General features: G+C 54.0%; 1 protein-coding gene across 5 annotated transcripts in view; it reads right to left on the reverse strand.

Moving 5' to 3' along the window:
- The window catches only part of EBF4 (EBF family member 4), a 62250-nt gene extending 48490 nt beyond the window's left edge, over nt 1–13760 (reverse strand). For 2 of the 5 annotated variants that reach the window (XM_027976884.3, XM_060396901.1), the window contains exons 1-2: nt 11686–12088; nt 11060–11181 (exon numbers count right to left, since the gene is read on the reverse strand). In XM_027976884.3, coding sequence (XP_027832685.2) covers nt 11060–11181; nt 11686–11985 — 422 coding nt within the window. In that variant the 5' untranslated portion in view covers nt 11986–12088. Of the gene's footprint in view, nt 1–11059; nt 11350–11685; nt 12089–13543 lie in introns of those variants that run through there. The other 3 variants (XM_027976881.3, XM_042229819.2, XM_042229823.2) reach the window with 2 other exon arrangements.
- Nucleotides 13761–14993: the final 1233 nt, after the last annotated feature.

Here is a 14993-nt window from a genome sequence, read left to right on the forward strand (position 1 = left end):
ACCAAATGAACACATGTTACTGACCTGAGAAACACAGCTTACTGACCTGAGGCTCCTGTGACTGCCCTTCAGGGCCTCAAGGGGCAGCTGGGTGGTTTGGGAATGAATATCTCACTGTACCCCAGTTCACAGCTGTGTGCATGAGCCTATGGCATTGCCTGGGAGATGATGAAGCCTGTCAGATACTCAGAGGCACTGAACTGGCTCAGGGCACTAGACTGCCCAGCCTGGACTCTGGGCTATGGCTGAAGGTGGAAGAGTCCTCCTCAGGTGTAGGCGGACCTGCCTCCACACTTAAGAAGGGTATCACTGGCTCCCTTGGGCAGAAGCATCTTGTGGTCTGGTCTTGCTTTCTCCTGGCTCATCAGAAACCAGCCCCAGAAACAAAGCCATGGTTAGACACAAGTAGGAGAACCAAGGCCCTATTTACCAAATATTTCCTGAGCCCCAGTGACGTATTAAGCTCTGGCCACATGGCACCATGTGGGGCCAGACCGAAACACCTGGAAGGGGAGAGAAGACAGATACAGAGAGCTTACTTAACAGGAGACAGAGTGGTGAGTATCCCCTAAGAGATGTTCCTACATAAAAAACAATAAAAGTAAAGGAAGAAAAATTGAATTCTGTGTGAGATGAACAGAAGACTTCACAGAGACGGTTGCTTTCCCTCTGGTCTTTGAGGAATGAATAGGAGCTCGACCAGGGCAGGAGGCAAAAGGGCAGAACTAATAGCATAAGAAATGGCTGTAGGTGTGAGTGCCACTGGACCACAGGTTTCAAAGTGGGAAGCGAGGAAAGAAAAGGTTTGTATTGGAAGTGCCAGACTATGAAGGCACACAAAAACCAGGCCATGGAGTTTAGACTTTCTTCTCTGGGTCAAGGTCTTCCAACATGTTTTCTTTAGCTCTCTCATGGCTCCAGATCTTCGTTCAACAAAGCAGTGCTATAGCCACAACTGCTGGGAGATGTGGCTTCATGCAATACTCATGAGTGTGTGTGTCGGGTTGGGGCCGTCCTTGGGGCACCCTCCAGGAAGGGACTCTCTTTGACTCGCTCGGGCCAGTGCTCCCCATGTGTGGCAACCAGCCTCCAGGGTGGTTCCCATGACCCCTGCCTCCTGGAGCTCAGGTCCTTGCACAGTCCCTCCTTCACACTGTCAGGATTGGTCTCTATGGCCAATAGAATCTGGCACAAGTGATAGCAGATGATTTCCAAGGTTAGGTCATACAAAATGCATGGTTCCTGCCCTAAACAATCAGTGACTTAGGCAAAGCTGGCTGTCGTGTTGTGAGGATACTCAAGCAGTCCTGCGGAAGGTCCACATGGAGAAGAACCGAACCCTCCTGCCAACAGCCGGAACTAACTGATCAGCTGGGTGAGATCCACCAGCCCTAGGCAAGCCTTCAGATGACTGAAGCCTCATAAGAAACCCTGAGACAGAACTACCCAGCTACACTGCTCCCTGGTTTCTCACTTTAAGAAATTGTGTGAGATAATGAATGTTGTTTTACGTCACTGAGTTTGGGAATAATTTTTTTTTTTAATGTGGCAATAGATTACCCACATACCATGCTTACTTGACTACGGAGCATTTTGGTGGAGGCATGTGGTTTGGGAAACATGACTAAAGGCCTCCAAGAGGTTCTGAAATCAGGCAGGGCTTAGAAGATGATGCAGGCAGGGAGTGCCCAGGGTGTTGAAAGTGAGAGGCCACTGCAGGGATGCAGAGGTGAGGATGGTGGAACTGCTTTGACAGCCATTTAGACCAGAGTCCATCCTGGACATGCCACTGTGATGACCTCTGCCATACTCAACAATGCTTAATATTTTTCTTCATATAATTATAAATCAACTTATTATTACTTGGCTTCATGCAAAGCTATAATATCTGAAATGTCATGGGCTTGAGAAGCTTGTTGTATTTTTACTTATATAGATTACAGTAAATACATAACCAATAGAACGAAAATTGTTCCTCCTCCTGAAAGCCTGCTTGGGAGCCCCAGTGGTCCAGACTTTCCCATGTTTGGGAAACATGACTAAAGGCCACCAGGAGGCTCTGAAGTCAGGCAGGGCTTAGAAGATGCTGCAGGCAGGGAAGGCCCAGTGTACTGAAGTGAGAGGCTGATCAAGATGAGGAGGGGGCCACCAATACCTTCTCTTTCCAACCAAAAGTTATTTCTACATGTTCCTTCCTCCAGGATCATTCTCCTCCCTCCTTCAGTGTCCCTCCTTTCTCCTCTGCCTCAGGCTTACTGTCCTTTCATGTCCAGGCCTTGACTATCCTGCTTTCCACTTGCCAGGAGGCAGAGAAGCCTGAAGAACTTCGATCGCAGCAGGTCCCTGATTACTGTTAATGAGTATACTAAAGGTGGAAGTAACCCTGACTCCTTCCTCTGCCCCCTCTCCCACCCAGGACCAGCTTCAAGAGAGGTTCCAGGACCACCTAGGGGGACATAAAGCCAGAAGGGGGTGGACTGTGAAGCCATCCCAGATCACTCTACCCTTTATTCCATCATCTGGCCCAGAAAAGGTGCTGGAAGGCTCTCAGACAGTAGGGAGAGTGGGTAGAGAAAGAAAGAGGCCTTACAAGAGCAGGGATGGAGGCTGAGCAAGAACACAATCCCATGTCTACACAACATACCCTTATCTACACAGCTACTCCTGCACTTCCCAGTCAGTCCTGGGTCCTGGCTGCCTGCTGGCTCCTGCCAGGCTCCTAAGGACCAGAGCTGGGAAGTCTGCCCTAAGCCCCAGGCCAAGCTTCCTTCACAGGGCCTGCCCTCTCAGCAGGAGGGGATTCCCAGGGAGAGAGGTTGCAGGGGACACTTCCCAAGAGGGAAGGTAGCAGGTACCCCTGCCTGGGGTCTGTGAACCAGTATCCATCGAGGGGCTGCACCGACCCACCCCACTGTGGGATCAGGCTCAATCCCACTTCCCTTGAGGTAGCCCAGCATCACCCTGCATGCTCCACCTCAATTAGTGGAGGCACTAAGGCACACACATAGTCACACACATCCAGGCAAAGCAATGGGACAAGGTGGATAGCTTACAGTTCTGGGACAGGGATCACTATCAAGAATGACAGCAGAAAAATATGAGTAACAGACTGACCCAGCAGACCAAGAGAGGACGGCAGAACGGGCAAGACACCTGCTTGCACGCCCAGGACTGCTCCTGGTCTGCAACTGTCTCCAGTTTACTCTGTTCATACCCCTGCAGGACAAGTGAGAAGACCAAGGTGAAATAGAAAGGGCTTTGGTTTAAAGAAATCCTTGTGGGACTTTCCCGGTGTTCCAGTGGTAAAGCATCTGTCTGTCAATGCAGGGAACATGGGTTCAACCCTTGGTCCAGGAAGACCCCACATGCCACGGAGCAACTTAGCCTGTCACCACTACTGAGCCCACGTGCTGCAACTATGGAAGTCCGCACACTCTAGAGTCTGTGCTCCGCAACGAGAGAAGCCATCACATTGAGAAGCCTGAGCACTGCAATGAGAGAGGAGTCCCTGCTTGTCGCAAATAGAGAAAGCCCATGAGCAGCAACAAAGATATAGAGCAGGCAAAAACAAACAAACAAAATTTTTTTAAAAAAGGAAGGAAGCCTATGTGTCATGCCTTAAAAAACAAACAAACAAACAGAAATATCCTCACATTTCCTATGAACACAGAAAATGACATGAGGATTAGCACAGCGGCTAAGTGCAGGATGCAGGTCAGTCTGGACTGTGCCTTCCTTCTCCTGGCTCCCCCAGGCAGCTGCACTGCCTCCCTGCCCATGCAGCAGATGACCAATCAGCATCCTTGAACAGAGCTGCAAGCCCCAAAGGAAGACGGAGGGAGGGGGAGACTGTTGTTCTTCTCCCCTTGGGAGGAGCTGATGCTTTTGTAACGAGGAAACAAACCAAGATTAAAGAACGGAAAGAAAGAAATATGCTCAAATAACTCAGATGATAGACCCAGGCCATGGAGAGGCCTGAGAGGCCTGCTGGGGCACCCTGGCAGCAGACATGTGCTCCTACACTGGCTTAGAGGCAGGGATGTGAATGAAGGCCAAGGTCTCTGATTCTGTGGTCTCCAAAGTGGGACTGCCCAAGGCCCTCATTGGAGTGTGGGGAGAAACTGCAAGGGTGTCTGTTGATAGGAATTGGTTCTCTAGAAGAAAGAAGTGAGGCAGGAGAGCCTGGGAGGTCTGGAGAGGCAAGTGTTTTATGTGGGCTTCCCTAGTGGCTCAGATGGTGAAGCGTCTGTCTACAATGCAGGAGACCCGGGTTCAATCCCTGGGTTGGGAAGATCCCCTGGAGAAGGAAATGGCAGCCCACTCCAGTATTCTTGCCTGGAAAATCCCATGGACCACAGAGCCTGGTAGGTTACCGTCCATGGGGTTGCAAAGAGTCGGACACGACTGAGCAACTTCACTTTCACTTTCCAGAAGCAGAACCTGAGACAAGGACTCCAATGCAAATACTTTTTGCGGAAACCCTGGTGGGGGTGGGGAGTGACCAGAGGAAAGGCAGTCCTATTGGGTGCATCACCCGGGAGGTACCACTGTGGGCAGCTGCAGCTCAGCCCCCAGGGAGCCCTGGAAACAAGCCTAGAACTTGTGCTTCAGCTATCCCGTCAGAGGGCTGGGCATGGAAGTTGAGGTCTTTATCCACCAATGCCATCAGCCACCGGCTGAGGGCCTCTGGGGTGTCATTTCTCAGTGGGATTGGCCTGGTGTGCAGGTGGGCAGAGCAGACTCTGGTGGTCTAAGAAAGTCTTAGGAGGCAAATGCTGGCGGAGGAAGCAGACCCTTTCCTAAGGGTCCTCAGGGGACATGGGTGGGGTAGCAACTCCCAGCCACCCAGGGGCCTGCGGTGTGACGGAAGCCAGCAGAGCTCCACCTGAGTGCAGCCTGGCAGATGCCTCACCTGGTCTGTGCGCTGCTGGAGCCTATAATTCAGAAACATCTCATTCACTTAGCATGATTAGTGTACAAAGCATGCTATATGTGCGCCTTTTCTGGATAAATGCAGCTGAGTGACGAAAACAGCCACATGAACCACTTTTGTAGGATTCCAAAATGATTTACACATCTCCTTGCTTTCTTAAGGGCTTCCCTTGTGGCTCAGCTGGTAAAGAAGCCGCCTGCAGTACAGGAGACCTGGGTTCAGTCCCTGGGTTGGAAAGATACCCTGGAGAAGGGAAAGGCTACCCACTCCTATATTCTGGCCTAGAGAATTCCATGGACTGTATAGTCCATGGGGTCACAAAGAGTTGAACACGACCGAGTGACTTTCACTTGCTTTCTTAAAAAGATTGTTTTCAACCAAATGTTCAAAACACTTTCCTATCAACCCCGGAATGTGCTGAGGTGGTGAGTTCTTTGCTCCTGTACTAAAGAGCTGGGATATGGGAGGAGAAAGGGCTCATTTTCATATATCCACCAGGGCCAACTCATCCCCTTCCTATCTTCTGTTCTGAAGTAGCCCCCAAATTAAAGGAGGCTGTGACAGAAAAGTTCGGGTAACAGAGCTATTTTTTGGCTGGAGGACATCCAAGCATGGGCGTGTGTGGGCTTCCTTAGTACTTCCTTGGGAATCCAGGTTAAAGGTGACACCAAGAGCAACCTGATCTTTCCAGCCTGAGTCACTCAGGTAACCCGTGTTTCGGAGTACGGGGGGCTGCAAACCTGGGGGCTGCAGAGTCGTCTGGCTGCTACGCTTGGGGTCCCTCGAGACGCTCCTTTTCGAGGCAGAACAGGATGCCCCAGGGCCCTTCTCATACCAGCTGGACCTTGCCAAAGCTGTCTAGGACAGATGCTACTTCCTTCACAGTCAGTCTCTGCTCTCAACTCAGAAGGCAGTTCACATGCCTTTACAGCCTTGATTACATGCTAATTATTCAGTTCAGTTGCTCAGTCCTGTCCAACTCTTTGTGACCCCATGAACTGCAACAAGCCAGGCCTCCCTGTCTATCACTAACTCCTGGAACTTGCTCAAACTCATGTCCATTGAGTCAGTGATGCCATCCAACCATTTCATCCTCTGTCAACTCCTCCTGCCCTCAATCTTTCCCAGCATCAGGGTCTTTTCTAATGAGTCAGTTCTTCACATCAGGTGGCCAAATTATTGTAGTTTCAGCTTCAGCACCAGTCCTTCCAATGAATATTCAGAGTTGATTTTGTTTAGGATTGACTGTTTTGATCTCCTTGCAGTCCAAGGGACTCTCAAGAGTCTTCTCCAACACCACAGTTCAAAAGCAGCAGTTCTTCCACACTCAGCTTTCTTTGTAGTCCAACTCTCACATCTGTACCTGACTATTGGGAAAACCATAGTTTTGACTAGATGGACCTTTGTTGGCAAAGTAATGTCTGCTTTTTAATATGCTGTCTAGGTTGGTCATAGCTTTTCTTCCAAGGACCAGGGGTCTCTTAATTTCACAGTTGCAATAACCATCTGCAGTGATTTTGGAGCCCAAGAAAATAAAGTCTGTCACTGTTTCCATTGTTTCCCCATCTATTTACCATTAAGTGATGGTACCAGATGCTATGATCTTTGGTTTTTGAATGTTGAGTTTTAAGCCAGCTTTTTATTAGCAGGAGCATTTTAAAACAAACATCCCAAATCCCGCAGACAGTGGCTGAGAATGAAGCTTTGGCCCTCCCCGAGAGGCACCCTCAGGCCTTCCATCTCCCCACCTACCCATCCTCTACCAAATCCTAACTCTTGGCTGCCTTGGCAGCCCAAAGTTCTGAGCAGTGCCTTGGCTTGGGCCTGATCCATCTTGGAATCTGGGATGCTGGGTGATGGAGAGAAGTCCTGAGGTCCTTAGCAGGGAGGGGAGGCTCCTTTTTAATCCCCCTCCACCCAAGAGGTGGAAGGAGTAAAACTGTCTATCTTCTGCATCTCATCCTTTGTCTCAGCTTCCCTAAGGTCTCTGCTATATCCAGCTCTTCTTTCCCCCATCTTAGCATGATTACATAAGTCTCCCTTTCCTCTCCTCTGCAGCTTCTCTTCCTCCAAGCATTCCACAGGCCCCAGCTCTCCCTGCAGGCATCCCTTGGGTCCCTGGGACTGCTGATAATCATCAGGCTGGGCCTGGCATTTCTGGTCTCAGCCAAGATCTATTGGCCTAGCTCTGCCCAGAGCCTAGGACAGTACAGGCAGGAGGAGGACCTGGTGCCTAGAGGCAGCTGCCCAGGACCTGTGTCTAGAAGGGCCAAGTGGAGATGCTTTGGGGCTGCTTCATATCCCCTACTCCCACTATCCCAGAGGGCCTCTGCTTACCTGCCCCAGGAAATTCTCTCAGCCCCAAGGCCCCTGGATTGGGGTAGGAGGGTTGGGAACAAAACTCACTAGCTAGCTCTCCCATGCTTCCTCTTGCTCTCGCTTCTACCTAAAGACAGTCCACCCTGCTTCTCTCTGCCCACCCCCTCGCCACCCACCCACAGGCCTGCCTGCCAGGTCCCAGGCTGAGGAATGGCTATTAATTATTAAAGCAAACAAAAGCATTTCCTAGCAGGGAGGCTAGCCTGCAGCTACTTACAGGAAAGGCAGCCCCAGCTGGCTTCCCTTTCAGGGCGCTGCTAGTGTTCAGGGACCAGCTCACGGGGGAGGGCTAGCCTTGGTCCTCCAGGAGTCTACCCAGGCTGGGAGTCACATCAGGAGAGAACTGAATTGCTTCTGTGCTGAGCACCCCAGCAAGAGCTTGTGGGTCTGCAGAGGAGTCCAGAGAAGGTGGGCTAGGGCTGGCGTATGAGTCTCTGAGATAAAGTCCTGTTGGACCAGGGGAGGGAGGGTCATGGCAACGGCCAGGGATTCTTGGGCAGAGTTCCCCACTGGGAAGACCCTGCCAGCCCAAGGCTCCAGCCTTCCCTATCACCTCCAGGGTACCTCTCTTTCACCCAGAACTTTCCTTCCTGTTGGCAGATCTTCCCTCACTGATCTTAGCAGGCTCTGGGCCTTCTCCTCCTTCTGAAAAACTTTGATGCTGCAAAGCTGGGCAGCAGTAGCTGTTCCAGTGCCTGGTTCCTGCGATCAGGTGGACCACCAATGTGAACAGGGGAGTCTAACCAAAACAGACTTGGTAACCTTATAACACACACTCCTGCTTCCTTCAGCAGATACTCATTACCCCCCTAACTGCTCCATCCTGGTGCCCAGGACCACCATCCAGGCCCTAAAGGAAGGTGTAGGCTGGCTGGGCAAGGAAGTCCAGGACAGCAGGGCACAGCTGACTCTGGCCTGTGACAAGCATCCTTAGACAGTACTTAGAACTACTCCCCTTGGCTGAGTGAGAGGGCACAGAGAGAAAAGGTGCTAGGGGGAGGGTCCCAGAGGTTGTAAAATTTTATCCAGTGTGTGAATGGGTCCTGGGAGCAAAGGAACTGTTTCAGGAGACATTGTTGAATGCCGAGTGTCACACAGAGGCTGAGAGGAAGCTTGGGATCAGACTGTGACATGCCCTGAATGCTGAATGTCTGGGAGGCATTGGGGAGGCGGGGGGCGGTCACTGAAGTTTTTAACTGGGGAGGGACACGATCAGAGAAAAGTTCTTTGGCCCCCTTTGTGGCAGATGCTTTGGGGGGTGTGGTGAGAGGCTGGGGCCGTGGACTAGCAGGCTGAAGTGTTACACTGGGGTAGGTTAACTTCAAGCCAGGGAGGAAAGTCTTGGAGGGCACGTCTTTGTGTTGAGTATGGGTCATGGTTAAGAGCTGGCCGTGGGCACTGCGATTAGGAATAGGATATGGAGGGACCATCCAGAAGCCCTGACAAACAGGCGGCTATGGAGTGAAGGCATAGAACACATCAAAGACAGTTGTCAGACCTCAGGCAGCCTTGCAGGGAATGATCCAGGGCAAGTTCTTCTGAGACAGAGGGAGTGGAGCCTGTGGAGGTGGAAGAAGGTCAGGGCAGGGAAAGGAATTCCTGTCATTGTGGTTTTAGGATGAAAAGACATGAACAGAGGACTGATGAAGGATCAAGAGCCAACTGGTGAGATGATGTCACCTCAGGAAGAGTAAGAAAGGAGTATCCCCCTCACCTGCTCCCCTTGGTGCCCAGAGGCAACCAAAGGTGTGGGGACTCCCAATCTGTGTTCTGAGACAAAGAAGTCTCTGGACTTAGAGATAAGCAGTCAGGACTGAAGAAATGCCTCTCTTCAAATTGGGGATGGGAAGGTGGGCATTCTTAGTCCTGGGGATGTGGCCCTGAGGACTCGGACTGGACACATTCCCCTTACTCAAGACATCTTCCCTATGTGCACACAACACTGCTAATGCTCCATCTTGTGGGAGGAGTCTCATCTCCACACTTCCTGAACCTGCACAGGATACAAGGGCTTCCTCCTCATTAAACCTGCTGGCAGGGTCAGAGGGGAAGGTCAGAGACAAATAGGAACCATAAACCCCGAGGCCCTAATGGAACCCTCCATCTATTCCTACAAGGAGCTCTCACCACACAGCCAGTGATGGAGAAAAAGACAAAGAAACTGACCACCTCAAATTAAATGAGCGCTTTCCTCATAGCTCAGTTGGTAAAGAATCTGCCTGCAATGCAGATGAGACCTGGGTTCAATTCCTGGGTCAGGAAGATTCCCTGGAGAAGGAAATGGCAACCCACTCCAGTATTCTTGCCAGGAGAATCCCATGGACAGAAGAGCCTGGCAGGCTAACAGTCCATGGGGTCACAAGTGTTGGACATGACTTAGTGACTAAACCACCACAAGTTAAATGAAAAAACCAGAACCAACAGAAAAACAAGCAGGATACAGAACTGTGTGTATAACACAAGCAAAAAAGATGTCAATGGGAAGGAAATACATTACAATATTGACAGTTTGTTGTATTAGAGAGGTGAGGTTTTTGTTTTCTATTTTCAGTTTTTTCCTTGGAATATAGTTATATCATGAGCGAAAGTATGGAAATTGATTCAAAGACAAGATCTTTTCTCTTCCTGAAGAGGTGAGCTTGGGAGAGAAGCCCCAGTGCTCCCTCTGGACAGTCATGAACGGATAGGAGTGCAGGAACACCATTCAGTTTGAACATGAAACAAAGTGTGTGTCTGTTAAGAGGTTAGGTTGGGGTTGGTGGTGAGGTGGTATCCCCTGAACAGGACTGGGGATGTGAATGTGTGGCTGGCGTTCAGATCTGGTCTGCCCTGAAACCTTCCAGCAGCATCCTTTCCAGCGGCTGGACAAGCAGTTGCTCAGACCTCTGGAAAGTTCAGCTCCCATGTGCCGCAGGTGTCTGCAGAGGCACCACTTCCTTAGTCCCAGCCACTGAGATCTTCAAGTAGGATGTCCAACTTCCCCTCCCCTTGTTCACAACTGGGGATACAAAAGCCCGGAGCCCAGGTGTTGGGTGAGGGGGCAGGTCCATAAACCTTTATACTTCCTTTCTAAATCCAGGAGTCCATCCCCCACCCAGGCTCCTGCGCAGACTCCTGCGGAGGAGTCAGAGGAGATGGGCGTGGGCGCTGGGTTCCTAGGGACCCCTTGCCTTGGGCCGGACCCACCAGAAAAACAGCTGGCGAACCTGCCCCATCCTCAGTCCCGATCATTCCTTCAAGCCCACCTCATCTCTTCCCCACTCTTCAGCCTGCAGCCGCTTCGCCGGCTCCCACACACCCCCATCCTCCAACTCTGAGGGATTAGAGAAAGCAGTAAGGTGGCTGGGTTTTGTGCCTTTCTTGGCAGAGATCCGTGGAACTGGACAAGGAGGGGCACTTAAGCTGCCTGAGAAGGAAGGGCCAGCAATTCCTTGACGACTAGTGGCTGGGGGACTGCGGGGAGCCCGGAGAATTCCTCCTCTTGAGCCACGGACCGCTGGGCACGCGAGCGATAGTCAGAAATCAGAGTCGGGACATCCAGGAGTGGAGGCAGAAGCCCCGCCCCGGCTGCCCCCTCCCCCCATCCTCTGGAAGAAGCACAGGCGCTCACGGCAGGGTGGGCGCAAGAGCTTGCTGGGACAGTGCAGAGTTAGGGCTCCGTCCAACCCCTCGCCCCAGCAGTTAGCTGAGCGAAGGCGGCACGGAGCCGTCCAACCGGAGCGCGCCAAGTCGCGTCCGAACGCTTACCTCTGCGCCGCGGTGCTGGCGTCCAGGATGCCCGCGCCCTGCATCCAGGAGCGCACCGAGCCCAGGCCCGCGGGCAGCAGCGGCTCCTCCTTCAGGTTTAGCCCGCCGCGGGGCAGAGCGTCCTGAGCAGGGAACATAAGGGCGCGCAGAGTCAGTGGGCGCCCTCACCGCCGGGGATCCGATCCCGCCGAGGCTGCCGGGCGTCCTAGCTCCGCGCGCCTAACGGCACCCGGCGACTGCAGGAGAGCAAGCAGCGCCCGTCCCGGCCACTCAGTGCGCGCCAGCCTCCTGGGCGCTCCCTCGGAGAAAGCGGGTCCGCGAGCGCTGTCCCCTCCCCTCCCCGGGCGCGGGGCGGGGAGATGGAGGGATTTCCCCGCGGCCTGAGCGCCAGCGGGCGGACTGCGCGCGGGGCGGGGAGGGCGGGGAGCGGAGCCGGCAGCCGGTCCGCGCAGAAGCGCGCTCTGGCGGCTGCCTAGGGCCGCGGTCGTCGGAGGGGGTGGGGGGCCCGAGGCCCCGGGAACTGCCTCAGGCGAGGCGGGGGCGCGGGGCTGCCCGCCCTTTCCCCTCGCCGCCCCCACCCCCCGCTCGCCCGCCCGCCCGCGGCGCCGGCGCGGGACGCTGATTACCATCCGGGAGGAGGATGCTGCGGACTCGGAGCTCGGCGGCGGCGGCGGCGGCGGCGGCGGCGGCAGGAACAGCAGCAGCCGCGCGTCCCGGGGAAAGGCAGGGGCAGCGCTGGGCCAGCAGACACCGCCGGCGCCCCGCGTGCCCCGGCGCCCCGGCCCTGCCGCAGCCCCGGGCGGCAGCACCTGGAGCAGCAGCAGTAGCAGCCCCGCCGACTCCCCCCGGGGCCCGGTTCCCGCGCTGCCCCGCCGCGGCCGCCGCCGCCCGCCGCTCCCCGGGGCCTGGCCGCGGGCCCGGGCCATCCCGCCGCCGCCGCCGCCGCCGCCGCTCCCTGGGGAGCGGGAGCCGAAGGGAGGGAGCGCGGGCGGGAGGAGGGATGGCGGGAGCAGGCCGGCCCAGGGGACTGGGGGCCGGGGGAGGCGGGGGCGGGGCGGCGCGGCCGGCCGAGGGGCGGCCAGGGACGTGACATCATCGGGGGAGGAGCGGCCGGGCCCGGGCCGCCGCGGCGGGGCGGACCCTGGCGAGTCGGTCGCCGGCACTAGGGTCTGCGGCCTGCCCGAGGCCGCGGGAAGGGACTGGAGGGACCAGCGTGGACCCGGGAGGCCCGCGCAAGGAGCGCACGGGCCTGCGCGGCGGGGGAGCCCGGCCGAAGCCGGAGGAGCGAGCGGCCCCGCGCTCAGAATCCGCCGCCGCCTCTAGGTCGCCGCTGGACTAAGCCCCGGCTTGGTCTCCGCTATCTTCGTCTCCCAAGTCCCCGCCGCACTCTCGGCGCTGATGCCCAGTTCTCGCACTTGCCGCTCAGTTCGACGCCTTCCAGCTTTTACTCTTGTTCTTTGCTCTCCCGGGCCGTCCTTCCCGCCTTTCCCCTGACCTCGGTTTCACCTCAGCCTGGGTCTCAAACCTCTCTCCCTTAGGCTGGGCCCCAGACGAGCAGAACGCAGTCGCTGCACCCACCCCACTTAGTTCAGTCCGTGACTTGCCTAAAACTAAAACGTTCTTGTTTCCAACCTCTGCCTTTCAAACACCCCTTAGGTTTTGATGAGAGTTGGATACTGAGTTAGGATTCACTTCCTCTTGCTCTCCAAGAGCCAGAGAATTTTCCCTCTTAGATTTCATACCTCTTAGTTCCCAGCCCAGAAATCAACTCACCCTTGATCCCAGAGCTGAGCCATTTCTACCATTCTCCCCACATTTTGGCCTGGTGTTTCCTGGCCAAGCTTTGAACAAGCTCAGAAAGAGTCCAGCAGCTGCTTCATTCACACACCCCTGGAATATCTATTTTCTGCCCCAGCTGACTCCCATCCTTTTTTGGGGTGCTTCCAAATGTGCAGTTAGTGGTCCACCCCATAAGGATCCAAATGAGGTCCAGAGCCACTGCTGAGCTTCCTACCACTCCAGAGGCACACCCCGCCCCCTGCACCTCCTTTCCTGACCTTTGTCCTCTACCATCTCTCTCTCTCTATGCTCCCTCACCTGCCCGGCTGTCACTCCCACTCAGACTTCTCAAGGTCTCAGTTTTTACCCCAGGTGAGATTATCAAAGGTAGTCTTCCCTGAAGATGACTTCTAATGCCAGTCTTTTTCTCCATCTCCTTTTCTGACTCTAAATCCTTGCTCCTCCCAATGTGGTCCTTCAACCAGCAGCTTCAGCATTAGTGAGAGCTTGTAGAAATGCAGAATCCTTGCCCAGACCTGCTAAATCAGAACCTACTTTTTACCATGATCCCAGGTGACTGGCATGCATATTACACTTGAGAAGCAGTGCTCTAGAGAAACCCCCAAGGCTGTTCCATACTTGCTCCAACCCTCTCTCCAACCTTCAAACCTGCCTCTGGCTCTAAATTTCCAGCAGACAGCCTACCTGTTATTTACTGGAGAGATTACAGGGAATCTTGGCAGAATCCTGCTGTCTTTCTCAGCTGTCCATGTTTTTCCTCCTTTCTCAGTCTTCTCACCCATCCTCTTTCCCCCACTGTGTCCCAGAGAAGCATGTGGGCTTAGGGACCTCTTTGCTCAGTCCCTTCTTCTGCACCTCCTGATGTTGTTCCATCTGATCTGATTGTTGATCCTCCTTCTTTCTTCTGCTCAGACCTCCTCATTCTTAAAAGAACCCTCCTTTTGTCCCCGCCTCCTCCTCCTCCAACTTGTGCCCCTCCTGTTTCTAAGAAAGTCCACAGGCACACTCCACCAAGGCTGCCTTGTCAGCACCCAGCAAGCCACTCTTGAAACCCTCATGGTCTGGCTCCCTTCCAGCTCTGCTGCTGTTTGTTCCTGTCTCTGCCTCAGGCCCTCTGACCCCCATGCAGCCTGGGCTCTGCGCCTGCCTTGTTCACACACCTGAGAAGGCCATCCTGATGACCAAAGCATACCATCTCTCCTCTTATCCCTGGGTGTGCCCCAGCCTGCTGTGTGCTGCTCCCTTCTTCCTTTCTTTGTTCAGAGAACTCAGGCTTTTCCATAGTCTCAGAGGCCATCTTTGAGGAAACGATGTCCTAGTGTGGGCCTCCATCTGCTTCTGTTGGCCCTGAACACCCACTGGTGAGGACAGAGCTGGCCTTGACCCATGGGGAGGAGGGGCGCTCCTGCTTCCAGGGAGCGACCCTCTCCCAAGTAGATCTCCCCTTGAGCTGGAGTTGGGACTGCTTCATCTCCACGTGCCCAGGCCACACTCATGGCTGTTCCCCAGAAACCAGCTCTTCATCTGCGGCCCTAGGTGATGAGGGTACCAATTGGACCCAGCAAGTAGAAAGCCACTGGGCAAATTTTGGGTCAGTTTTTAGAGTCAGAATTAGGTATTTCTGCTTTAGATCCAGCAAGTCTGTTTCTTGGAACTCTTTTTTTTAATTTTGTAATATTTATCTTAGTTCCTTTGACAAAATTCTCTCAAACTGTTGTAGCTTCATGAGAAAGGGCTTTGGGGGCCTGTTGTAGCTGTGTTCACAGAGAGCTGGAGGAGTGGTGGTGATGGAAGATGCTGGTCCAAGGCTGCCAGAGAATCTTCCCTTTCAGATTTCATTCTTCTTAGTTCCCGGCCCAGAAATCATCCTGCCCTTGACCTGATGGCTGAGACATTTATGCCCATTTCCCCACATTCTGGCCTGGTGTGTCCCGGCTAGGCATTGAACAAGCCCAAATTGATACAAAATGTCTTTCTGGCCCAGGCAGAGGCTCACCATAGACCACCAGCCCAGAGCCTCTGACCTCATCCTTCTCCATCATGGACATTTGTGCTCATCCCACAGCGAGGGCTCTTGTCATGTGCCTGGTGCTAGATAATAAGCAAAGCCTAAAACACAGGCCATGTCCTTATG

This window comes from Ovis aries, chromosome 13 (genome assembly GCF_016772045.2).
Source record: "Ovis aries strain OAR_USU_Benz2616 breed Rambouillet chromosome 13, ARS-UI_Ramb_v3.0, whole genome shotgun sequence".
NCBI classification, from domain to species: domain Eukaryota; kingdom Metazoa; phylum Chordata; class Mammalia; order Artiodactyla; family Bovidae; genus Ovis; species Ovis aries.